The sequence below is a fragment of the Bos grunniens genome, chromosome 8, assembly GCF_055505025.1.
Source record: "Bos grunniens cultivar Pamir isolate PY7600 chromosome 8, Bosgru_T2T1.0, whole genome shotgun sequence".
Lineage (NCBI taxonomy): Eukaryota > Metazoa > Chordata > Mammalia > Artiodactyla > Bovidae > Bos > Bos grunniens.
Genome location: NC_141172.1, coordinates 21,817,510 through 21,844,950, shown reverse-complemented (window position 1 = coordinate 21,844,950; position 27,441 = coordinate 21,817,510). Strand labels below are relative to the sequence as shown.

At 42.0% G+C, this 27,441-nt stretch overlaps 2 protein-coding genes and 1 pseudogene across 2 annotated transcripts; 1 reads left to right on the top strand and 2 right to left on the bottom strand.

Annotated features, from left to right (window-relative positions):
- Positions 1 to 3,068: 3,068 nt before the first annotated feature.
- LOC147366815 (interferon omega-1-like) lies at positions 3,069 to 3,359 on the top strand. The gene has a single exon (XM_086414310.1). The coding sequence runs from the start codon at positions 3,069 to 3,071 to the stop codon at positions 3,354 to 3,356; it is 288 nt and encodes a 95-aa protein (XP_086270436.1). The 3' UTR covers positions 3,357 to 3,359.
- A 13,712-nt stretch (positions 3,360 to 17,071) lies between these two features.
- LOC147366814 (interferon beta-like) lies at positions 17,072 to 21,433 on the bottom strand. Its single transcript, XM_086414308.1, has one exon. It carries the CDS (start codon positions 20,086 to 20,088, stop codon positions 19,528 to 19,530), a length of 561 nt encoding a protein of 186 aa, XP_086270434.1. The 5' UTR covers positions 20,089 to 21,433; the 3' UTR covers positions 17,072 to 19,527.
- Positions 21,434 to 26,168: 4,735 nt separating this feature from the next.
- LOC147366813 (interferon alpha-2-like) lies at positions 26,169 to 26,897 on the bottom strand (annotated as a pseudogene).
- Positions 26,898 to 27,441: the final 544 nt, after the last annotated feature.

Genomic DNA, 27,441 nt, shown 5'->3' with positions numbered 1-27,441 from the left:
ATGGACGGAGGAGCCTGGTAGGCTGCAGTCCATGGGGTCTCTAAGAGTCGGACACGACTGAGCGACTTCACTTTCACTTTTCACTTTCATGCATTGGACAAGGAAATGGCAACCCACTCCAGTGTTCTTGCCTGAGAATCCCAGGGACGGGGGAGCCTGGTGGGCTGCTGTCTCTGGGGTTGCACAGAGTCGGACACGACTGAAGCGTGCAGTAGTAGCAGCAGCAGTAGCAGTATTTGAAGACTGTTTCAGAAAATGATAATCTTCTGAAAACAAAGATAGTAAGAGTAAATCTAAATGGATTTTTTAACTTTCTGGATAATTTCTCAAAATATTATCTCAGGTAGAAACAGAGACTCTCAGAGTTGTTGTGTAGTTGCCATAATTCGCCAGGCTCCTCTGTAGATCTCAACAAAACACCACTTGAAATATAGGATTGGAACTTATCAGGTGCAAAGGGAACTGTGTACTCAGCTGTCATCTACTGACTGTCATGTCCCTGGAATGAGTGAATGGCACTTTTGTGACAGTGAAGAATAGGAACTGGAAAGGAAGACCTTACTAAGTGTTCCTCTAAAATAGGAAGCACATTGTCAGAGCAGACAGCTCGGTCCGGTGCATGAGACAGTGGACATGGGGGCAAGACTCCTGGGTTGATGTCACAGCTGCAGCCTGCGCTGCCTGTGTGACCTTCGGCACTACGGTTGTCTCCTCTTATATGGAACTGATAATCATATAAGTTTCTCTGGATTTTTCTGAAGATTGTAGGACGTAACGTACTTCTGACAATGCTTGGACACATAAGATTTCAGTATCTGTTAACTGTTCCCACGAGGCAGAAAATTCACACATCCAACTATGGAAACGGGATAGAATTTCCCTGAGATGACCTGCTTCCCTTCCCTTAATGCTCAGCTCACTGGTCAACATTATAACATCTAATCTCATCTCTTGCATGAACATGATGTGCTGTCCAAACACTACATCTAGTAGCTTCCAGCTAATAGCTGACCCCTCACACATGAATAAAATGACCGTCCAGTCTGTACCCCAGTCTCTTTTCAGGGTAAGTTAATAGGTTTACATCCTCAGAATCCATTAACATCCACGAAGAGTGAGAAATGTAAACAGACAAATAAAGATAAATAAGTAGACACTGGGAGTTAGCAAAGCCGTCCACTATCCTTTTAGGTAACACTGTGCCTAAGAGCCTGCTACCCTCCCCAGGCTCTGTCTGCAGCTAACCATTTCACATAAGCTGGTCTGCAATCTGTCACTCCGTAGAGCTCTTCATCCCTGTTTGTGTAGTTAAGTGACGTTTGTCATTTGGACAGAGACGTCACTACAGTTTTTTCATTACATCATTTACTTTACCTTTGTGGGTTACGTCTTCATTCACTGCTTACTTTTACTTTCTAGGAATGTTCAATGAGTGGAAAGTTTTGATCTCTTGAAAAATAGCTGAGGAAATACATTAACTGTTCTATTCATTTACATTTTCTGTTCCTGTTTTTGCCATAAACCTCAAAGTGGAAATAGAAAAGATTGTAGGAGCATTAGCACAGCTTTTACAAACTGAAATACAAATGTCAAAGAAGAGGTAGCAATATGAAAACCATATAAAAGGAACTAATAAAAAAGTGGGTTGCTTGAACATGGCAAGGCCAATGGCCTGGGATAAAAAAAGGCACATTCTCACCACTTGAACACTTGGACAGGAGCGGTGGTTACACTTTACTTTCATGAAAGTGACTTTGGAGGATTCATCATCTTGGTTATAGGCTTATAACCAAGGGTTATAAGGAAGGGTTAATTTTGAATTTACACTGGATCTGCTTCTGTGACTTCAATTGTTTTTGTCCCAGAAATTCACATTTGGGAAGGCCAGAATCACAGATAGATATGACATCTTTGTTTGTTGACATGACATGAGATATTCCATTTCACACCACCCATGAAATGACTATCAGGAAGTGCAACTAACACATTTGCCTACCTGAGGCTTGCTGGCTGTTCTGGGAGATATTTTCAGGAATTAAACGTCCTTTACTTTGTTTCCTCACCTCCCCCCATGTCTGATTCATAAAAGAGTCTGATACCCAGGACCCCCACAAGATGGTTATTTTGAGGCACTAGCCTTTCCTCTTCTCAGTCAGCCAGTTCCCGAATAAAGCCCTTTCCTGCTCCCAACACCTCGTCTTGGATTCATTGATTTACCCAGCTGCAAGCAGAGCAACTTGGACTCTGTAACAAGCTCAGCATTTTGATTGGCACATAATAAATGTTTAGTAATTTCCTCAGTTATGGAGAGTAAATACAACCAAAATTGACAAATTAAAAGTTCTGCTGAAGAGAATAAGGTGATATCCATGCATAAAGCTCAGATATTTTTCACGTCTGATCAATTTTTTCAAGAGGAATATGCAGAGGGAGCAAAAGATTTGACAAAGAAGTCTAACAAAGTTTCCTTAAAAGTTGATCTTAGCATCAGGAAGAAAGATCCAATAGCTCTTAATATATCATTAGTTCCAGGTTACTGACATAATAAGCATTCCATGGAATTAGAACATCTACTTTTTTAACGAATACATTTTACTTCAATGTAAGGATACAGAAGAGCAGAAACTCATGACTGATTTCCAGGCTGTTGAAGTGAAAGGCAAGCCAAAAATGAGGTAGTACATGTATCTTGGCAAACTCAGAATATGAACATTTTGGACTTAATATTTAAGAGGCACACAACAGAAGATCCTTAGATGAAATGAAGATGAAACAAAGCTCACAACCGCTCATCTCAACTGGAATGCTTCCTTGAGGAATTCACCAATGGTTCTTTATCTCCTCAATGATGATACTGATGATGCTCATCTCTAACCCCATCTCTTCCTCTGAATCCATGAACTGCCTCAGAGCCTTGACTTGGAAAAGCAGGAGACCTTCACATTTGCATCAAATAAACACAATCTCTCTCTTTCCTGTCTGGGCTACAGGAAAGACTTCAGATTCCCTCTGGAGCAGGTGAGTGGCGGCCAGCTCCAGAGGCCCAGGCCTTCTCTGTGCTCCACGAGATGCTCCAGCAGAGCTTCAACCTCTTCCACACAGAGCACGCCTCTGCTGCCTGGGACACCACCCGCCTGGAGCATCTCCGCACTGGACTCCATCATCAGCTGGACGACCTTGACGCCTGCCTGGGGCAGGTGATGAAAGAGGAAGACTCTGCCCTGGGAAGGACGGGCCCCACACTGGCCGTGAAGAGGTACTTCCAGGGCATTCAAGTCTACCTGAAAGAGAACGAACACAGTGACTGGGGCTGGGAAACTGTCAGAGTGGAAATCACGAGGCGCTTTCTGTGTTAACTGTTTCCTAAGAAAACTCAGGAGTAAGTAGGAACCTGATTCTCAGTGACTCATGTCCTAGATCAGACTCTTCATTTTCAGTCATTCCAAAACTCTGATTTCTGCCTTAGCTATGAAATAGTTTGAGTGACATTTGATATTGGCATTAATATTGAGAATATCAATATCCATCTGCTTTTAGAATTAGAGGAAATATATCTGATGCCCTGCGGCTGAATGTTATGGAATAACATGTTTTTCTATGAATGTACCTCATTTATTGGAGAAGGGGACCGACAGAGGATGAGATGGCTGGATGGCATCACTGACTCGATGGAGGTGAGTCTGAGTGAACTTCGGGAGTTGGTGATGGACAGGGAGGCCTGGCGTGCTGCGATTCATGGGATTGCAAAGAGTCGGTCACGACTGAGTGACTGAACTGAACTGACTGAACTCATTTATTTATATTAATTTATTTACTTTTATGGTACTTGCATTTATGTTATATTTATTACATGCACGCGTGCTATTCATGCTAAGTCACTTCAGTCGTGTCCGACTCTATGCGATCCTATGGACAGCAGCCCCCCAGGCTCCTCTGTCCACAGGATTCTTGAGGCAAGAATACTTGAGTGGGTTGCCATTTCCTTCTCCAATTTATTCCATAAGAATATAGAATTTTCTTTAATACAAATGTACCTTTTATTTACTCATGAAATGTATTTGAAGACATGTTTCTTCCTCTTCCTTTTGAATCTTTTCCCAGAGGCCTAATGCTGTAAAACTACATACAGAAAGATGTTGTGCAGTGTGTTCCTTTATTTGCTGGCCTTGTGGAGAGTCTTCAGTATGAGACTCAGAGGCCCTGACCTTACAGAGCTCACACTGGAGCAAGGACATTGCCATGAAATAAGTAGTTATAAGATAATTAGGTATTTACATTTGGGCCCTGGGCTACACAGAAGTATCAGATGCTGATGGCAGTGAGTATCCTGGGAAGCTCATTTAGACCACCTTTAAATGACTTAGCAGCAGCAGCAGTCTCCCCAGGGAAGTAATCCGAAGTATGAGACTTGAAGAATGAGTATGAATTTGTTAAGTAACTCATGAAGAGCAAAATTTACCAGAATAAAAAAAACAACTAATAATACAAAACAAAGCATAGCATATAGTGTCCCTGCACAGGAATGGTTCTGGTACTTTTAGAGACGTGAACAAGACCGAAGTCGGTAGACTGTATTCATGCATGTAGGGGCTATCATGGCATGAGCCTGGAGATATGGAAAAGGGCCCAGAGATAGACTTTTGAATGATGTTAGATTTTATCTTAAGAACCAAGGAAATTACTTGCGAATTTAAAGCTACAGAGCCACTCAGACCAAAGCAGATGCAGGGAAATTCATGAAACCAGCAGTTCTCAAAGTGCAGTCTGTGGGCCCCTGCAGATCCCCAGGACACTCTACAGGGATTCATGAGGAAAAATAATTCCTATAGTGATATCAAGATCTTATCTGTCTTTTCCACCACAGTAACAACTTCTGCTGGTGGTGCAAATACAGCGCTGGGCAAGACTACAGAGCTGCAGTGTGGATCTGAGCAGGGGCACCTCAGTGCCTAGTCATTGTCATGCTTTTACGTATCATATACTTGAAGTTGGAAAAAAGGACAGTTTCACGTAAGAAGATCCTTCGTGAAACAGCAAGATGAGGAATTTTATGAAATCTTAACTTTGGAGTACACATTTAAAAATATTCTCCGTTGTAGACTTTTTAACATGTTGTGTGACAGGCACGTCTGCTGCATGCCTGGTGATTGTTCTGAGAAGCACCTGGATGATGATTATGTGAGGTATGAGCTAGACTACCACTCTCTTGAGAAGAGCAAGCTTTACTCCACAGAATGACAGTCAAATCATGGTCACTCAGAAGTGCGCATTTGACAGATACTTTCTTATACTATTTCTATTAATGTTATATGAATATTCTTGTTGACTTTCATGAATGAGGCCAATCTATTTTCTATTCATGTCTCCAGGATATGAATTCATCTCAGTGTGTATCTTTGCTTCTGAAAATTTGACACGTAGTGATTTAATTTCCATTACTTACAAAATTGCTAATTCTATGGTTTAATTTTGACCTGACATAATTTATCAGGATGATGTTACATCTTTAAATGAAGCTTTAAAATAATATTAAAATTAATTGTAGGCATTGTGATCTGGGCACACAACTTAAAAAAATATTTTTCCCCTGGAGGAATTATGGATATTTTCTGTGAAGTCTAATGTATGATAATTTTCATGGATGGTTTATAGATATTTGAAACAAGTTATATTTCCTATTGTAGGTTAAGGGCCCAAGAGTGTTAATTGCTAATTTCCTCCTCTAAATGATAGTTTCCATTCTTCTCTTTACTACTTTATATATGGTGTTTTACAGACTAGTAGCATTGTACTGTGGAGAAGGTACTGGCACCCCACTCCAGTACTCTTGCCTGGAAAATCCCATGGACAGAGGAGTCTAGTAGGCTGCAGTCCATGGGGTCAGTAAGAGTCGTGTCACTTTCCCCTTTCCCTTTCATGCATTGGAGAAGGAAATGGCAATCCACTCCAGTGTTCTTGCCTAGAGAATCCCTGGGACAGGGGAGCCTGGTGGGCTGCCGTCTATGGGGTCGCACAGAGTTGGACACGACTGAAGCGACTTAGCAGCAGCAGCAGCAGCAGCAGCATTCTACTGGGCTTCCCAAGTGGAGCTAATGGTAGAGAACCTGCCTGCCAATTCAAGAGACAAGAGGAGACACCAGTTTGATGCCTGGTCAGGAAGATCCCCTGGAGGAGGGCATGGCAACCCACTCCAGTATTCTTGCCTGCAGAATCCCATGGACAGAAGAGCCTGGCAGCCTATGGTCCACAGACTCACAGAGAGTCAGACACGACTGAAGCAACTAGGCTCGCAGGCACAGCATTGAGGTAAAACTTCAGTGCTCCAGTGTTTCTGTTCACATTGCTATATAACGTTATATTTTTCACTCATTGTTTTATACTATTTGAAATTTAGCTCAAGCAGTTTTAAAATTTAATTATAGATTCAATGTGTTTCCTATGTATATTGAACATCTTTCTCACGAAGAATAATTTCTCTCGTGTTTGTTTCTGGAATTCTCAAGTGTATGAATATTGATATTAATGACAAAGATCTCATTGATGTTAACATTGCCACCTCTAATTATTTCCTACATTGTATTTTCGGGCTGTGTATTGGCCCCCTTCTGTGTTGCCCCTGTTTTGGTATTAAGTATTTAGTATTATTGCCATATTCAGACATAAATTGAAGAAAGTAGGGAAAACCACTAGACCATTCAGGTATGACCTAAATCAAATCTCTTATGATTATATAGTGGAAGTGAGAAATAGATTTAAGAGCCTAGATCTGATAGATAGAATGCCTGATGAACTATGGAATGAGGTTCGTGACATTGTACAGGAGACAGGGATGAAGACCATTCCCATAGAAAAGAAATGCAAAAAAGCAAAAAGGCTGTCTGGGGAGGCCTTACAAATAGCTGTGAAAAGAAGAGAAGTGAAAAGCAAAGGAGAAAAGGAAAGATATAAACATCTGTGTGCAGAGTTCCAAAGAATAGCAAGAGTGATAAGAAAGCCTTCCTCAGCGATCAATGCAAAGAAATAGAGGAAAACAACAGAATGGGAAAGACTAGGGATCTCTTCAAGAAAATTAGAGACACCAAGGGAACATTTCATGCAAAGACGGGCCCAATAAAGGACAGAAATGGTATGGACCTAACAGAAGCAGAAGATATTAAGAAGAGGGGGCAAGAATACACAGAAGAACTGTACAAAAAAGATCTTCACGACCCAGATAATCACGATGGGGTGATCACTCACCTAGAGCCAGACATCCTGGAATGTGAAATAATGTGACCTTAGAAAGCATCACTATGAACAAACCTAGTGGAGGTGATGGAATTCCAGTTGAGCTATTCCAAATCCTGAAAGATGATGCTGTGAAAGTGCTGCACTCAATATGCCAGCAAATTTGGAAAACTCAGCAGTGGCCACAGGACTGGAAAAGCTCAGTTTTCATTCCAATCCCAAAGAAAGGCAATGCCAAAGAATGCTCAAACTACCACACAATTGCATTCATCTCACATGCTAGTAAAGTAATACTCAAAATTCTCCAAGCCAGGCTTTAGCAATATGTGAACCATGAACTTTCTGATGTTGAAGCTGCTTTTAGAAAAGGCAGAGGAACCAGAGATCAAATTGCCAACATCCGCTGGATCATGGAAAAAGCAAGAGAGTTCCAGAAAAACATCTACTTCTGCTTTATTGACTATGCCAAAGCCTTTGACTGTGTGGATAACAATAAACTTGGAAAATTCTGAAAGAGATGGGAATCCCAGACCACCTGATCTGCCTCTTGAGAAATTTGTATGCAGGTCAGAAAGCAACAGTTAGAACTGGACATGGAACAACAGACTGGTTCCAAATAGGAAAAGGAGTATGTCAAGGCTGTATATTGTCACCCTGTTTATTTAACTTATATGCAGAGTACATCATGAGGAACGCTGGACTGGAAGAAACACAAGCTGGAATCAAGATTGCTGGGAGAAATATCAATAACCTCAGATATGCAGATGACACCACCCTTATGGCAGAAAGTGAAGAGGAACTCAAAAGCCTCTTGATGAAAGTGAAAGTGGAGAGTGAAGAAGTTGGCTTAAAGCTCAACATTCAGAAAACGAAGATCATGGCATCCAGTCCCATTACTTCATGGGAAATAGATGGGGAAACAGTGGAAACAGTGTCAGACTTTATTTTTCTGGGTTCCAAAATCACTACAGATGGTGACTGCAGCCATGAAATTAAAAGACGCTTGCTTACTCCTTGGAAGGAAAGATATGACCAATCTAGATAGCATATTAAAAAAGCAGAGACATTACTTTGCCAACAAAGGTTCGTCTAGTCAAGGCTATGGTTTTTCCTGTGGTCATGTATGGATATGAGAGTTGGACTGTGAAGAAGGCTGAGCGCCGAAGAATTGATGCTTTTGAACTGTGGTGTTGGAGAAGACTCTTGAGAGTCCCTTGGACTGCAGGGAGATCCAACAAGTCCATTCTGAAGGAGATCAGCCTTGGTATTTCTTTGGAAGGAATGATGCTAAAGCTGAAACTCCAGTACTTTGGCCACCTCATGTGAGGAGTTGACTCATTGGAAAAGACTCTGATGCTGGGAGGGATTGGGGGCAGGAGGAGAAGAGGAAGACAGAGGATGAGATGGCTGGATGGCATCACTGACTCGATGGACATGAGTCTGAGTGAACTCCGGGAGTTGGTGATGGACAGGGAGGCCTGGCGTGCTGGGATTCATGGGGTTGCAAAGAGTCAGACACGGCTGAGCGACTGATCTGATCTGATCTGATTATGTGATTTTAGGTTTTTCTTCCTCTTCCAAGTAATAATGGAGTTTGTGTATTAAATCAATCGATAGCATCTTTAATGTTTAAGCAGATTCTATTAATTTTTAAATTATTTTAACCTTTATCATTTTGTGTCTCAAATGTGTTGGATTTATGCTTTACTTTTAACATGACTTTTACATGGTTTTTGACTCTTGTCATACTCCATTCAGTTCTCCAACAGTCATTTATTTTAGTAAATATGTAATGTTAAAGCAATTTAGACTTTCTCTGAATCCTTGAATGAAAAACTAAAGAACGAAGACTGCAAAATTTAAAGTAATTTGAGACTTCCTTGGCCGTCAGTGGTTAGGTCTCAAAGTTTTCACTGCTGTGGGCCTGGGTTCGATCCCCAGTCAGGAAACTAATGCCTCTTAAGTCACATGGCACAGCCAAAATAGTAACAAACTCTTTAAAGTACCTTCCACTCATGTGACTACTCACTTGTAGTTCTTACTAGCACTGTTGCTTTTCATCAACACAGCAAATGCTCACAAGAGACTTGATAGGAGTAGAGATGCATGTGAAGCTATGGTCAAGTGTAAACTCAGGGGAATGTCTAAAAGTTAAAGGAAAACACATTGTTTACTTAAGAAAATGAAAACACATTAAGTTTGAATGCTGTTAGAATGATGGAAAGTGGATGCAGTTTGCAAAATGAGTGCCATGTGTTCCAAATATGATGATTTGCACTTTTTGGAGTCCTGTGGTTACTAAGGCCCTAATCAATTTGAATGAAACAATTCTCACTTTAAGGTGAAGCATATGAGAATATAGCAAGGAGTTTCATCTTCCTATCTAGCTTGTAAACTTGCTCTGACGGCAGTTCTCATCCTGCGAGTCAAAATCTTTTTGAATGATGATGCTCTTGCCATCATTAGACATCAGGTCTCCTGACCTGTTCTTCAACACGTCTATAGAGACTGCATCCAGGTACATGTACAAGGAAACCACGGGGAAATCTACATTCAGTGTCACATAGACTCTCTCATAAAACTACCCCGAAAGCTTTAACCAAGAAAGCAGGTGAACCAGGTGAGATCTGAGAGGAGAGTTTAAGTGGCAGGTGTTACTTCATCACACCATGCTCTTCATCGGTCCCTGGAAGTCTTTGATGGCCTTTGTTCAGGGATCCATTATCCAGCATTGGACTAGAGCAAGGAGCAAGCTACAGTACTGAGAGAATGAAGAGCTGAGGCAACCTCCATCTCTGTGTTCTAGGTCCTCAGCCTTGTAGTCTTGGTTGACTACTGAGTGATGCATTCATGAACAAACAGGAACTGGAGTTACACTTCCATCTATGGTCTGTAGTCAAATACTGGCTTCAGTTCAGTTCAGTTCAGTGGCTCAGCTCAGTCGTATTCTGCTTTTTGCGATCCCATGGACTGCAGCATGCCAGGCTTCCCTGTCCATCACCAACTCCCGGAGTTTACGCAAACTCATGTCCATTGAGTCGGTGATGACATCCAACCATCTCATCTTCTGTCGTCCCCTTCTCCTCCCTCCATAAATCTTTCCCAGCATCAAGGTCTTTTCAAATTAGTCAACTCTTCAAATCAAGTGGCCAAAGTATTCACGTTTCAGCTTCAATGTCAGTCCTTCCAATGAACATTCAACTGATTTCCTTTAGGATGGACTGGTTTCATCTCCTTGCACCCCAAGGGACTCAAGAATCTTCTCCAACACCACAGTTCAAGCACATCAGTTCTTCAGCGCTCAGCTTTCCTTATAGTCCAACTCTCACATTCATACATGACTACTGGAAAAACCATAGCTTTGACTAGATGGACCATTGTTGGCAAAGTATGTCTCTACTTTTTAATATGCTGTCTAGGTTGGTCATAACTTTTCTTCCAAGGAGTAAGCTTTTTATTCCATGTCTGCAGGCACCATCTGCAGTGGTTTTGGAGCCCCAGAAAATAAAGTCTGCCACAGTTTCCACTGTTTCTCCACTATGTGCCATGAAGTGATGAGACTGGATGCCATGATCTTAGTTTTCTGAAAGTTGAGGTTTAAGCAGACTCTTTCCTTTTTCATGTTCTCAAGAGACTCTTTTGTTCTTCACTTTCTGCCTTAAGGGTGGTGTTATCTGCATATCTGAGGTTATTGATCTTTCTCCCGGCAATCTTGATTCCAGCTTGTGCTTCATCTGGCCCAGTGTTTCTCATGATGTACTCTATATATAAGTTAAATAAGCAGGGTGATAATATACAGCCTTCGCGTACTCCTTTTCCTATTTGGAACCTGTCTGTTGTTCCATGTCCAGTTCTAACTGTTACTTCCTGACCTCCATACAGATTTCTCAAGAGGCAGTCAGGTGGTCTGGGATTCCCATCTCTTTCAGAAGTTTCCACAGTTTATTGTGGTCCACATAGTCAAAGGCTTTGGCATAGTCAATAAAGCAGAAATAGATGTTTTTCTGGAACTCTCTTGCTTTTTCCATGATCCAGCGGATGTTGGCAATTTATTCTCTGGTTCCTCTGTCTTTTCTAAAACCAGCTCGAACATCTGGAAGTTCACAGTTCATGTATTGTTGAAGCCTGGCTTTGAGAATTTTGAGCATTCCTTTGCTAGTGTGTAAGATGAATGCAATTGTGCGGTAGTTTGAGCATTCTTTGACATTGCCTTTCTTAGGGACTGGAATGAAAACTGAGCTTTTCCAGTCCCATGGCCACTGCTGAGTTTTCCAAATTTCTTGGCATATTGAGTTTAGAGATTGGCTATATTGGTTTCCTCTGAACTCCAGCTGGGAAGAAGGTAGGAAATTAGAAATCAAAGAACAGTGAGCTGTCCTGCCAATTTAAACACAAAGTAGCAAATACAGAAGTGAAGAAAAAACAATTCCCATTCACACTAGTGATTCTAGTAATGTGAAATGTATGTTCCTAGACGCACATATTCATCTTCTTTTTCAATAATGGGAAAAAATGGATTTTCATTATTACATGCATTAGCCATTTTCCCTCTATTTTTATATCCTTACCATGGACATTTTATGACCATATCATTTTTTTCCAGAGTATGAATTTCATACATTAAACCTATCCATTTTTTCACTTCCATAAAGTGAATTACATGTTTTTCTATTGTTTTATTATTTTTCTTGATGAAACATACGTGACTCATATATTTGTTTTTGATGATTTACAAATGATGTACAATTTAAAAAATAAGGTAAGGTACTTTTCTCATGTTCTTGATAGTATTTCAGATCTAACATGGTTTCCAAGGAGGATTATAAATTTTTTGAATTTTATTACACATATGAGAAACGCTGGGCTGGAAAAAGCACAAGCTGGAATCAAGATTGCCAGGAGAAATATCAGTAACCTCAGATATGCAGATGACACCACCCTTATGACAGAAAGTGAAGAGGAGCTAAAAAGCCTCTTGATGAAAGTAAAAGAGGAGAGTGAAAAAGTTGGCTTTGAGCTCAACATTCAGAAAACAAAGATCATGGCATCTGGTCCCATCACTTCATGGCAAACAGATGGGGAAACAGTGGAAACAGTGTCAGTCTTTATTTTGGGGGGCTGCAAAATCACTGCAGATGGTGACTGCAACCATGAAATTAAAAGACGCTTACTCCTTGGAAGAAAAGTTATGACCAGCCTAGATAGCATATTCCAAAGCAGAGACATTACTTTGTCAACAAAGGTCCGTCTAGTCAAGGCTACGGTTTTTCCATTGGTCATTATGGATGTGAGAGTAGGATTGTGAAGGAAGCTGAGCGCCAAAGAATTGATGCTTTTGAACTGTGGGTGTTGGAGAAGACTCCTGAGAGTCCCCTGGACTGCAGGGAGACCCAACCAGTCCATTCTGAAGGAGATCAGCCCTGGGAGTTCTTTGGAGGGAATGATGCTAATGCTGAAACTCCAGTACTTTGGCCACCTCATGTGAAGTGTTGACTCATTGGAAAAGACTCTGATGCAGGATGGATTGGGGGCAGGAGGAGAAGGGGATGACAGAGGATGAGATGGCTGGATGGCATCACTGACTTAATGGACGTGATTTTAGTGAACTCCAGGATTTGGTGATGGACAGTGCCTCGCTGGTGTTCGGCAGTTCATGGGGTCGTATAGAGTCAGACACGACTGAGCGACTGAACTGTAGTCGGACACGAGTGAGCGACTGAACTGAACTGAACACATATAAGACACTGAATCATTTTCATTATTATATTTTAACTAAATGTAGAAACATTCCAGCATTGGGACTTCCAGTGATAACTTGCGAACTCCAGGAGGTATATTGTTTTCTTATGTGAACCATGATAACATCGAAAATCACACACAAACTTTCCTTTGTGTTTCTCTAGTTTTATACTTTTCCGCATGGTTGTTGTTGTTTGGTCCATCAGTCGTTTCTGACTCTTCGTGTCCCCATGAACAGTAGCCTGCCAGGGTCCTCTGACAAGAATACTGGAGTGGGTTGTCATTTCCTTATAGAGGGGATCTTCCCACCCTAGGGATGGAACCCGCATCACCTGTCTCCTGCAGTGGCAGGCAGATTCTTTACCACTAATGCCATCTCATCTTTTGAATTGTAAGTTCACATAGAGTTTCATTAATTTTAACTTAGAAAAGCATCAGGATTTCACATGGAACTGTTGTAGTCACAAATTCTATTTAAATGTTCTAATTGTTGAAACATTTCTTTTGTATTTAGAATATTTCATTCTGTGTATCACAATTCAGATTGCACGCATGGAAAACAAAACAGAGAGGATTTTTTGGAATGAATATGCCAATCGCAGTACATAAATTTTCCGCCATAAGAGCAATTTCAAAAATTCAAATTTTGAAAATCTTCAGCTATCATGTAAAACAGAATCCCTATACCATCTATGGTTTCCCTGACCTAAATTAACCACCTTTCTAGAGAACCAGTTTGAGGTACAGCTAAATCAGACCCCCCCCCCCAGAAATACCTATACATATATAGTTGTATCAACATTCAAAAAATGAGGATCATGGCATACAGTCCCTTCACTTCATGGCAAATAGTTGCGGAAAAAGTGGCAACACTGTCAGATTTTATTTTCTTGGGGTCCAAAATTACTATGGACGGACAGTGAATGCAGCCACAAAATTAAAAGACTCTTTCTCCTTGGAAGAAATTTTATGAGAAATATAGACAGTGTGTTAAAAAGCAGAGATACCATGTTGCCAACAAACGTCCACGTAGTCAAAGTTATGGTTTTTCCAGTAGTCATGTATGGATGTCATTTGGACCAAAAAGAAAGCTGAGCGCCGAAGAATTCATGTTTTTGAACTGTGGTACTGAAGAAGATTCTTGAGAGTCTCTTGGACTACAAGGAGATCAAACCAGTCAATCTTAAAAGAGATCAACCCTGAATATGCATTGAAAGCATGGGTGCTGAAGCTGCAGCTCTAATGCTTTGGCCACCTGCTAAGAAACCGACCCTTTGAAAATGACCCTGATGCTGTGGAAGATTGAGGGCAGGAGGAGAAGGGGGTGACAGAGGATGAGTTGGTTGCTTGGCATCACTGACTCAATGGACATGAGTTTGAGCAAACTTGGGAGATAGTGAAGGACAGGGAAGCCTGGCATGCTACAGTTCATGGGGTCACAGACAGTTGGATATAACTAAGCGACTGAACAAAAATACATACACATATATAAATACACACACTTGTACAATATATATTAAATAAGTATATACATGTGTCTTGCTACTTTAACATAAAAGGGTGAACAGCAAATGTTTACTTGAATTGCTATCTTATCCTCTATTATTTATTCTCCTGCACCATAAATGTTACCTCATCAGGAGGATAACAGCAAGACTAATTAGGTGACTGGTAGTGCTATTAATAGACTAAGCATAGTAATGTGTCAAATATTTTATAAAGTGTTTCATCAATTGCGATTAATTTTATCTCTTAACTCTTTGTGGATACAAAAATTTGTTTTTGTTTTTTTGTCCTCTCACAGAGCATATGTGAGATATTTTTTGAAGCTCATTTTTAGGAAGACTGTCTTCAACTTTCCATTTTCAATATTTAGAAGATCAGGATGAGGCTCTTGGGCCTGGACCCAAATGGAAGACTCACTCATCACGTTTTCTTCAGTCATCCTCAAGTAGTTACAAGGAACTGCCTGATTCTTCTTTTCTTGTCTCCCTCAGGTAGTAAGGAAACAGCCTGTAATGTGTCTACACTGTGGATATTTTCCTGTAGGCAATGCCTTTGGGGATCAGCTTGAATGTTTCTTTCAAACAGTGGATGATACTGTGAACTATGACTGGCATTCTTGTCGTTCTCCCCAAAGCTGAACTTGGAGAAAAAGCATTTGGGTCAGATTGTATCTTAAGGAAGTGTGTGGAAGCAACAACAATACTTATTCCCCTCGACCCCCATCAGAACTTCATTTGAACAAATAGTGCAAACGTAAACGTGGTCTCATGCCCTGTCAAGTACAAACTAGCAGGTGCCATTGGCACTTGCCATCTACCTACAAGGATTCAATCACGTGTTCTTGCAGCTGCTGATTTTTAACACCCCTGGAAAGGAATCTAAGGTGGAAAGCAGAAGTGAGGCATGCTGTGTGCAGGGAAAACTGGCAGAACAAGTCTTCAGAAGGTTAGCGATTTTCAGGAGCCCATTTTAAGAACTCAATTGTTCTTCTATCTCCTCATATCTAGAAAAGCATGGAAATCCTTCATGGTGATGACTGCTTCTTGTGACTCCAGGAAACCTTCATGACACTGGCAGAAAACTTCCACAAAAAATAGGCACATGATTACATGTATTGCCCCTTCACCAAAATCACATGTATCCCTCTGTGTGTCTTTGGAACAGCTTCTCAGAGCTATCTGATGTGCTGTCTCCTGGGCTGCAGTCCTCATTTTGCCCCCTAGACACTTAACTTTCAACTATCATGTTGTGCATTTTTGAAAGTCAGCACCCTGAACTTATCTCTTCATCCATTCATCACCCAATAGTTTCCCAACTTGCTTGCAATGGTTCCCATGAGGATAATTCCAGGCCATGGAACATGAGAGGAAGTGCTCTCACCCTGTGTAGTCCTGGCCCTTGGAAACATCCCCTGTGAGCCACCAGAGTTCATCCCTTTACTGCCGAGTCTACTAGATCCAAGTACCACAGACAACCTTGGAGTCACATATTGATGATGGAAAAAGCCACAAAACAGAAGGTACCCATGTCCCTGAATCACCCTTTGAATGTGAGCAAACCAGAAGACTCACCTGATCCAGAAGGTGCTCTTCAGGAAGAAAAGATAAGTTTCTATTATGAGGAAAATCCACACAGTTTATTCTTTATCTCCATAGCACCTAGAATTAACTGAGAAAGATTTTTAAGAACAGAGGATCCTGAAGACCTGTCCATGAGAAAGAAACTCTGAACTCTGAGTATAGAAAATACTAGTCCCACAGACATCAAGAGATCTTTTAAAGGATGATCAAAAGAGCTTTATAGAAGAAAAAACATTCTCTTCTGCTGTCCACACCTGTTTCTGAAAAATCATGATTTTCATTCCAGTTTTCAGTGCCTGAGGAAATAGGAGCTGCAATTGCTTTACAACAGGAAGAAACGAAATGGAATTCATTAGCGAGAGTTACAAATATAAACACTTTCATTGTTGCCATTTCTTTGAGGATTCTTACATGAGGGAAAAGCACTTTTAATTTCCACTGTGACAGCGTCTCAGGCAAAGTGGCTGTATTCCAGCTCCCTGAGGTAGAGATGGATGTCATGGAAATACTCCCGGGCACCAAGTTCCAATGAGAACAGCACAGAATGTCTCCTTGCATCTGCTCCAGTTGTTTCAGACTCTGATCCGGGCTACAGAGTAGCACGGCTGTCCTCCGTGGTGAAGAATTGGAAGCTCTGCTGGAGCATCAGATAGTGGTTGCTGGGGCCCTGAGTCGTCTGCATTGGAGTGATCATCTCTCTTTTCCAAGGAAATCTGAAGTCGGCTTTGTCCTTTAGGCGCGACTGATGGCGGATCCTTTGCATCTATTTCAAGTGTTTGAAGATTTCCTTGTCTTTCTGGCAGTGGATCCCAGTCCAGCGAAGAGAGCAAGCAGGGATGCAGCAGAATATCACTCCTTCCACCAGCAAGTGGATGTGGGCCATAGAGAATGTCAGTGATTCTGCAGATGGCCGGGAAGGGGCGCGCGAGCACCGCGAAACGATGAGCAAAGAGCGCTGAGATGGAACCGCAGACAGCCTGTTTCTCCCTGCGACCGCGAGAGCGCGCACGCTGTGGTTCGACCGTTTTTGCTTTCGAATCGCAGTCTTGAGCGTTAGCAGATGACTCTCGTGGTGGTGCTGGAGAGACAGAACGCAGTTTCCACAGAGCTTTTTATAGGAGCACTGATTCAAGGGTGCGCATATCATTAGCCCTTTGATGGAAAAGGGCTGGTTTCCGCTGTCCTGAGTAGGGAGCCAGAATATTGCATGTTCGGAAAGATCGCCTGAGTAGTGGGCTTTCTTTCCACACGTCAACCCGAACTGGCCATGTTTGAAGAAAAGAACCGCCAAGGCGGGGGGTTCTGAGCGAGATGAGGCGCTGAGAAGTCGGAGGGCTTGAGGCAAGTGTAAAACAGCGCAGGCGATGAGAATATTGGCGAGAGGACGCTGGGACAGAGTCCTGCACCATGTGAAATCCGGCGGGGGTGGCGGGTGGGTGAGGCTGTTGCGGTTAAGAAGGTTGCAAAGTGTTGCGGACAGCGAGAAAGCCGATGTCGCCACGAGACCAGAGGCTGTGGGGCACTGGGGGCGGTGTTGCGCTCACTTTAGATGCCACGGTGGCTAAGATTATTCGCTGTCGGACGATGGGCGGGCTTGGTGCTCAAAGTGAAGCACAGCGGAAGCGAGGAGACTCTTGGCTATGGGGTGATGGGAGGGCGTTTCTCATACTGGGAAACTGCTTGGCTTTGAGACGCTGAGTCCGCGTTGCGGACACAGTGAAACGTGACGGTGGCGAAAATCTACTGACGGTGGCACGATTGGACAGCTTTGCGACAAAGTTAAACCCGGCGAAGGGATGAGACTACCGGACGATGGATGGGTGTGGTCCACACAGGGGAACCTGGAAGTGGCGACGAGACTATTCGCTGTGGCAAGACGGAAAGGCGTTGGGCACAAAATGCAACACGGTGGCAGAGCTGAGGCTTTTGGCTTCGAGTTGATGGGACGGCTTTGCGGACAGAGTGAAAGCGCGCATAGGTGATGAGACAATCGTCTTGGGGTGGTGGCACCGCGATGTGGACCAAGAAAACCCGGCGGTGGGGGTGAGACTGTGAGAGATGGGACTATGGGAGGACCTTGAGCACAAAGCGGAGCCAGGTGGAGTCAGTGAGACTACAGGCTTGGAGCCATTTTGGACAACGTGAGAAACAGCCAAGGCGATGAGACTGGCTAGGGGACCCTGGGAGTGCGTTGCAGACAGAGGAGAACTCAGCGGTGGCCAGGGGACAAAGAACCATGGGACGGTTTGGGGGACTTTCTGGGGGTGAGAGGGAACGCGGCCACCACCTGGGTCAGGGACCAAAGAACTGTGCGCTCCTGGAATGCTCTGGAATTTTCCGGGTCTTTCAAGGATTCGGCCTTGAAGTGGGGGGAGTAAGTGTTGAATAGCTGAAAACTAGTAATATTTTAAAAAGCACACAGCACTTTCTTTTTGCGAATTAATTTTATGTTGAATTATATACTTATTTTAAATGAAATATCTCACGTTTCTAATTTTATAATTTATAGAAAGTATTTTAAATACTAAGCATAGAATATTAAAATATATTTTTTATATAACAGTAGCATTTTATTAAACTTTATTTAAACTATATTTTCTGTGTACTAAAACAAGTATTTAATATTTTACTTTTCTATCTTTCATGGATGTAAACTTAATATTTTCAAGACAACTTTTCACTTATTTTTAATTGAGTGACTTAGCATTTTTTACAATTTCTTATGACCCCCAAAGACAGTCTTAAGTAATTCGACTCATGTTCCTGAAACCTCTTTGTCAGGACTACGTTGTTGGAAATAAGCGCTGGAGTGTACAAGCAACTGAGAACATTTAGAAAGTCCGAATTTTTCATTTACTTGAGTAAGAATTTTATCAATTAAGTGGCATTTGCCCAAATTTTATTGATATAAAGAAGGCTTACTTTGTAAGGCTCTCAAATGTAACGTGGTCTACATTTTCCCCGAATTGAAGAAAAAAAGAGAGAGGAAATAACCCCCACAATCATATAGAGGGGCCCTCTGGCATGAGCTATCTGGTACATTTAAAGAAGTGAACAAGACAAGCGCAGGTAGACTGTATGGGTACATGGAGAGCATGCATATAACTTGGACATTCCACACAGCTTCCTTGTATTTTAAATGCCTCAAAGGCAGGGCCAGAAACTCTACTACTCTGCAGGCTTGTTCTGCAATGAATGTCTCCAAGGTGCTCTGCAATTTTTAATCTGTGTTGTCACATAAATCAAGTTGAGATTGAAACTGCCACGTTGACTTTTGTTTCATAAATAATTTATTTCTCATATAAAAGTTTAAATAAATAAATAATGCATAAATCAATTTAAAAATAGCTTAGTCTTTAACTGTCCATTGAAATCCAGTGCATTGCATTGTCAGTTACTTCAAGAGCCTCTGCTGGCTGAAGAGTCTCACCTCAAAGTCACATTGTCCCTTCCCAGAGCCACAGGTGGGAGACGTTCAGTCACGGACGTAACCTGTTAGTCTCATCAGGAAAGAAAAGTTCGTGAGTATTTGCACTTGCACGACTGTCCAGGCACACCTGTCGTACTCCTTGGACTCCAGGTACTGCATGAGGTTGAAGTAATATTTCCCTAGGTGGGGAACGATCGTGTCTCCCGTAGTGGAGTTTTGCTTCTGCATTATTTCCTTCTGGATTGGCTGCAGACGATTCATCTGCCCATAGAGTTCCTCAAGGAGGTCCTCGATGATGGTCTCAGACCAGCCAGTGCTGGAGAGGTCTCGGGTGAGAATGCCGAAGATGTGCTGGAGCATCTCATACATGACCAATATGGCATCTTCCTTCTGGAACTGCTGTTCTTGCTTCATCTCCTCAGGCATCTGGAAGTCCATCCTGGCCTCGAGGCAATGTTGAGAAGTTGAAGGTAACTGCCCCAGGAGTTTCTGACACTCTTTAAGGCTCTGACGTTGTTGGAATCGAAGCAAGCTGTAGCTCCTGGAAAGAGCTGTGGTGGAAAAACACAGCAGGAGAACCATCTGGAGCAGGCACCGGTAGGTCATGATGAAATCAGGCACAGGGCTACCTGTTCTGCTAGTAGGTGCTGAAGCTGAGTCTTCAAGGGTTTGCAGAGTGAATGGCCTTCGTCCTTAAGTGTGGGCTACTTATACAGCATGGCCCTCCATTCTTTCTATTTGAGAGGAATTTCCCACTTTCAGTTCTCCCTTTCATTTTTCCCATGTCATTTAAATTATTAGTTGCCTCTAAAACTCTTTTCTTTAAGCTCCTTGCTATTTTAATGTATATATACCATGGGGAAAAAAGATATAGAAACCGAGAATATCTAATGTTTTTTAAAATTTCAATGAATTGCTGAATCTTAAAGAAAAATATAAGCCAAATAACTAGATTATTACAGGATTCTTTCATTTTGAAAAGATTGTTCTTTCTTTCTTTTCATATTATGAGATTTGGGGAGAGGGGGCCTTGTTTGTAAGACTTTTCTTTTTCATAAGAATTAGGTTTAATTCAGAAATCTGCTATTACCAAACAATAATACTTGCAGTTTGTGATTTTCAAAAAGATACCTATTTTTTTCTATCTAAAATAGAGTGATGTTCCTAGAGGCGGGGGTGGGGGCAGGGAGGTCCCAGAGGGAGGGGATATACGTATACCTATGGCTGATTCATGTTGATATATGGCAGAAACCAACACAATATTGTAAAGCAATTATCATTCAACTAAAAATAAATATATTTAAGTAAAAGAAAAAATAATGTATATAAAAAACAAAACAGAATGATGTTAAATTAAGTTGTTCTGAATTTTTTTGGAGGCCTTAGCCATAAGGAGCAAGACATCACATAACTTTATCAACCTTGTTGTTGTTTTTCAGTTGCTAGGTCAGGTCCGACTTTTTGCGACCCCATAGAAGGCAGAATGCCAGGCTTCCCTGTCCTTCAGTACCTCCCGGAGTTTGTTCAAACTCATTATCACTTCATGGTAAATAGATGGGGAAACAATGGAAACAATGACAGACTTTATTTGCTAGGGCTCCAAAACCAGTGCAGATGGTGACTGCAGCTAGGAAATTAAAAGACCACTTCTTTTTATATGAATGTGCAATTTAAATTTTTCTGGAGGCCACATCAAAAGAGTAAAAAGAAAAAAGTTAATTTGAACAGTATATTTTCTTTAACAATATATCTAAATGTTATCATTTCAACCTAAAACAATACAAAATTAGTAGTGAGACAGTTACATTCTTCTTTTTCATAGTGCCTTCAAAATACAGTGCATGCTGTTAGTCACGGTACAGCTCAGGCTGGACTAGGCAAGCACTCAGTTGGCCACATGGGGTTGTCGGCTCCATGGTGACCAACACAGCTCAAGATGGAGGGAGCAGTAGGAAAACAAGATCAACATTAAACTCAACCACTTCGTTTTATATGAGCTTAAAGTTGGAAAACGACATTTAAAAATGATACCATTGACAATAACATAAAATGTCTACTACTGAGAAACTGTCATAGCCAGAGGTGCCTAAGAAGACGTGGCAATTAAAGGTAATGGGGCATCCTAAATGACATCCCAGAACAGAAAAAGAACATTAGGTAAAAAAACAAAGGAGATCTGGGAATTCCCCAGAGATCTAGTGGTTGGGACTCTATGCTTTCAGGGCAGCAGGCCCGAGTTCAATTCCTGGTCAGAGAACTAAGATCCCACAAGTCTCAGAACCAAAAATAAGAAAATAAATAAAAAGTTGCTCCAACCAGAGTGTGTGGGGGAGGGGGGTGGGGGATGGGGAAGAGACATTAAGGAGTTCTTAATAAAGTCTAGACTAGGTAATTTTTAATTAATTAATTTATGACTGGACTGGCTCTTTGTTGCAGCAGGTGGGCTTTCTCTAGTTGGAGCAAGCGTGGGCTGATCTCTAGTTGAGGAGCTCAGGCTTCTCACTGTGGAGCTTTCTCTTGCTGCAGAGCACAGACTCTAGGGCACGGGCTCAGTAGTTGGGGTGCACAGGCTTAGTTGCCTCACAGCACAGGTAATCCTCCCTGGCCGGGGATGGAACCCATGTCCTCTGCATTGGCAGGTGGATTCTTAACCACTGGCCCACCAGGGAAGTCCCAGACTTTAATCCTTTTGAATGTAGCATTGACAGGCCCAATTACCTTCACTTTTGGCCTCTAAGTACAAGTCTATAATTGAAATTTGATTCAAACTAGATGGCCAGAAACTAATGAAAAATAGAAGGTTTCTCTGTTCCATTCAGATTGTCTTATTTTTTCAATCTTGATCATCAATAAGCATTAAGCAACTTGTCCAACTAATTATTTTCTGAGAGAGCAAAAGACTTACATGTGATGAGGTGGTCAGCATCAGTGAGAAGGGAATACAGAGTCTACAATAGGAGACTGCCAAGGCCACCTCCTACTGAGACTCACACTGTCATTTAATGAGCAAATATTTATTTAGAAATGTTTCTTAACCACTTCATAAACAAAAGAAGCAAATGCTGCCAACTTATTGGACTATTTGTAAAATGTCTCTCAATAAACTTTAACTAATGCCTGGATTATATATTTTTCACATTCTTTCTGGGGTGTTTTTTTTTTCCAACATATTTATTATTTAGTGTTGTTGCAAGAATGAATGAAACAGTTTTTTCATTAGTTTCTACTTTTTAATGGACTGGGTTTTCCTTGCATTTTCATACACAAACACATAACAAAATAATTTTGGTTTTTAATCTGGCTAAGTTTACAAATGCTATATCTAAAAGTATTTGGTTGGATTTTCAAATGTTTAAATGAATGTATATTGCCTGCAAATAAAATTTTAAAGGATTAAAAATGGCAAGGGTGATGTTAATATACAGCAACTGCTATTTGGTGTCTAAATTGTAAATTAAAAACATTTTGTAGCATAGTTGAAATATGCATAGCCTATGATCTAGTAACTCCAGCAATCAGCCTGGGAAAAAAATCAAGTGCATATGCATCAGGATATAAGTAAAGAATACTTATACTAGCACTATTGATAACAGTACCAAACACGAAATGACGTAAAATCCCTTAGAATGGCATAAATAAATAAGTTGTTGTCTAGGCTTATAATAGGTTTGTTAATAACAAGATGTAAGAAGCACAATAAACACACATAGTAGTGAGTAAGAGAAACTCAACTCAAAAGAAAACCAACCATTTGTATAAATATACAAAATTAAAAATGGGCCAACCTAACTGGAGACTTTTTGCTTGGCAACCTAGAGAGCTCCTGTGAAGCTTCAGGACCACAATGGAGAGTCTGTCTCCAGCTTGAGGGAAGAGCGTGTCTTCCCATCTTCCAGCTGCGGCCTCGCTCTCGCCCTCTCTCAGCATCTGAGGCTGACTCTGCCCAGGCTGGGGTTGCCCTGTGCTCACAGCCAATAGCTGATGGGCCCAGAGCCGCTCCTCAGGCCTCCCACCTGGTGTGGAGAGGAACAATATGCAGAGAGATCTAAGTGCTCCTGGTTGCAGTCTTCTTTCTTCCCTTTTCTCACACCCTGGACATCTTGTCACAGGCCTTGGATAGACTCATTGTGCACTTTTTTCCTAGCTCACTTCAGGATGCAGCTGGAACTAGGTACTCGGCTGAAGGCCTCTCTGGCTAGCTCTCCTAACTCCTCCAGAACATACCCAACCAGAGGATCCCACACTGTGCTCCCCTGTCACTCTCAGAATGCGCCCATCAGAGGGTCGATGGCCCAGGAACAGGCAGGAGCAGCCCAGGCCTTGTTGTCACTGTTTGCTGCCAGGACCTGCTGCTGCTGGACACTCAGACCTGCCCTTTCAGAACGTGCCCGTCAGCATCAAGCCTGCGTTTACTTCAGATCCCAGGCCATTCTCTGAGCTGGACTTTAATCCTCAGAATCACTATCGGGGGTGCAGTGAGTCAGGCTAACCCAAGGTTGAGAAAACCGTTAAAATTACAACACATTGGCTGCAGCTGCTGAACAAGCCTCAGAGGCTCTCTGCTGACAGGTGAGCAAGTCCCACTATGTGGGTTCTGGGTTAGTTTCCTTTTCTCTGAGGCGGTTTCTGAATCTTCCTTAAAGAGAAACAGCCCAAAGCAAAGCCATCTGCATACTCAAAACTGACAAGAGACTTGAATTTTATTACATCATCAGAGATTGCGTAATGAATCCCAGAAGGCAAAAATAGCAATGAAGTTGATGCAAGAAGTGAAAAGGAAACTAAATGCAAGATGCCAAATGGGATTTCAGGATCCAGCCTGGGAATCCCCTCTGGCCTGGCCTCCTGGCTGAGTTGAGTGCACAGAGCAGAGGATTGTCCTGACTGCCTGCCAGACCCCCGTCTTCCTGGCTGAAATTCTGAGCTCCTAAAGTCCAGGGAAAACAAAGAATCCAGTGAGGGTGGGGGTGAGTCCTTGTAGACAGCTGGCCTCTGTGCCACGTAAGAATGTTTCCGTCTAGAACTCTGGGTATTGTTGCAACAGGCTTGGCCTCGTCATCCCAGTGAATGGCTATTTCCCCTCTCACTGAGTGGTGGGTGAGCTGCAGGAATCTGTCTCTGAACAGCTCTCTGGGAACTGCCTCATCTTCCTGAGCACAGAACCAGAACATCAGGAAATAATCTTCTAACCATATTCAAACCCAAAGAGTTTGTACGTCACAAGCACTTGGAAAGTGTCTAGTAGCACATTCTGAGCATGTGCTATAAATTAAGGCAATTAATCTTACCACACTTTCAAGAGGAGCTTTTATGATTATCTTAGTTTTGCAGCTAAGACATAATGCAAGATTTTATAACTAGGCAATCTATTTTGATGTATAAATGAAGAAAAATCTCAAAGATCTATTTGCAAGGGAATATAAATAAATGAGAAACTGAAGTATATGAAAAATGGATATTTATGTGATATACATTAGTATGTCCATATGTATAGATTTATTAACAACATACAAAAATGTTTAGAAGGATACACATTAAATTGTTAACAGTATTGGATTTGGGTGCATCCTCCTAGAAGCCAAGGGTATGCATTCCTTTGTATGAGTTATTTAAAAGTTTAGCGATGATGTGTGTTTAATATATATAAATAAGCTTAAGAAACCCTCTTTACTTCTTTAGAGTCACATGACAGCTACTGGTTCTCACATCTCTTAGCTGTCTCTGCAATCCCCAGGCTGCCTTGTTCTTCTTGCCTCCATTTGAACAATTTAGGAAGACTCTTTTCTCAGGAGTGACCCAGTATAGAAAACTTACTCTGCCTTCCACATCCTACTCCAGGATCCTAGATTCCACATATGCAGATTGACCTCCCATGATGGATGTGCTGCTGCTGCTAAGTTGCTTCAGTCGTGTCCGACTCCGTGTGACCCCATACACGGCAGGCCACCAGGCTCCCCCGTTGCTGGGATTCTTCAGGCAAGAACAATGGAGTGGGTTGCCATTTCCTTCTCCAATGCATGAAAATGAAAAGTGAAAGTGAAGTCACTCAGTCGTGTCCAACTCCTAAAGACCCCATGGACTGCACCTACCAGGCTCCCCCATTACTGGGATTCTCCAGGCAAGAGTCCTGGAGTGGGTCGCCAGTGCCTTCTCCACATGATGTATGTGGTTCTCCACTAATCCTTGAAGGGTATCCGATTCTTACAGGCCCCAAGCAGGAAACTGTGTCCATGACCTGGGCTTTTCTCCACTCATCTCCCTCCCACTTCTAATCTATGTCTCAAGAATCACATTCAATCCCTCCTCACATTGTCCATTGTTCCTTCTATGACCCTAGGTGGGTAACCCCATTCCCTTTTTATTCAGGTGACTTCAGTATAGGTTTATCTTGTAGGATCAGGCTTTGGGTTAGATTTTGTTCAAAGGTGTGTGCTAGTCCATTTGTTGTTTTCAAATTACTTTTATTTTCTCTACTGAAAAACAAGAGTAGTCTTATACAAAATATAAACAAAGCAAATGTGAATGATAAAGTTTAAATGCTATGAACGGTGTAAATATTTCCGATAATTTAAATAAATAAATAAATATTACAACTTTTTAAGATATGGAAAATGGATACTTACATCTGTTTTGAAAAGTTATGGTAACAAAACATTTAACATACATTTAAATAATCCCATATATTAGCTATTACTTATATGTCATCTGACACAAAACTAGAGTTAAAGGTTGCACTTTGAGTCTTAGAAAATAGCCATTTAGTTGACCAGATGAACTGTTTTCACATTCAATGTTTTTTTTATTTCCTGAGTTTTCCGATGAGCTTGCTGGCAAAGACCAAGCACCTTCTGATTTCCAGGCTGAGAACCTCCCAGGCACAGCGGCTGTATTCTTTCTCTTTGAGATACACACTGATTCGCTGGAAGTAATGCTTCACAGCCAATCTGGAGTTCTGGTGTCCTTCCCTCCCTCAGTCAAGTGTCCAGGTCCTCCAGGTGCTGATCAAGTCCCACGAGGAATCTGTCCAGGAGGCTCTCGTCCCGACCTGCAGAAGAGCCCGTGGTGCCGAAGAGCTGGAAGGTCTGCTGGAGCAACCCGTGCACAACAGCTATGGCTTCTGTCTTCTCAAGCCTGGTCCTGTGCACCACGGTCTGAGGAAATCTGAAGTCAGTCCTGTCCCTCAGACAGGACACAACGGGCAGTCTCTCCATCTGACTCCAATGTGTGAAGCTTTCCAGATTGCCGAGGCGGCTTGCAGGCAGCTCACAGCCCAGGGAGCACGTGGGGCTGCAGCAGAGCATCACCAGGGCCAGCAGCACAGAGATGGGGAGGGCCACTGGGACGCTGGGGGCTCGCAGGACTGCCTGCAGGGGAGATCTAGGCAAGGTCTGAGGGCTTGGGGTGATGGGTGGCTCTTAAAGAGTGAGTAGAGAAACTTTCATTTTCTGGGTTTTTCCACAGTTTGCCCTTTCCTTTCTTTTTCTACTCTTTGTAATGAAATCAATAAAAGTGCTAATTTTTGCCCTGAGTGCCTACGTGGGGACATCAAATCATGCGTGCCACTGTGGTTGATAGCTCACAGCCGTATGTTGTGCTTTTTACACCTCCTTAGTTGTTCCTGGGAGAAGAGTCTGGTCAAAGTCAGAGAAGGAAGAAATATTCATACAAAACGTGGCTTTTCCAGGTCACCAAGAAATGCTCAGTACGAAAAGAGCTTATAAGAGAAGCTATTGATTTTTCTCATGTTTTCCTCATTTACCCTTTTCTCTCTTCTTTAAAAAATTTCAGTTGTGATTGTACCTTTACGATATCACCTGAGTAGGCCTTAAGCTCCCTGGAGACATTATAGGGAACAATATCACTAATATCATTTGTTAAAAATGAGTTATTTTGCAACTATAATCCACAAGTCACTTTTTAAGGTGCTGGTTGTCCTAAAACATTCATGTTTGCCTGTGC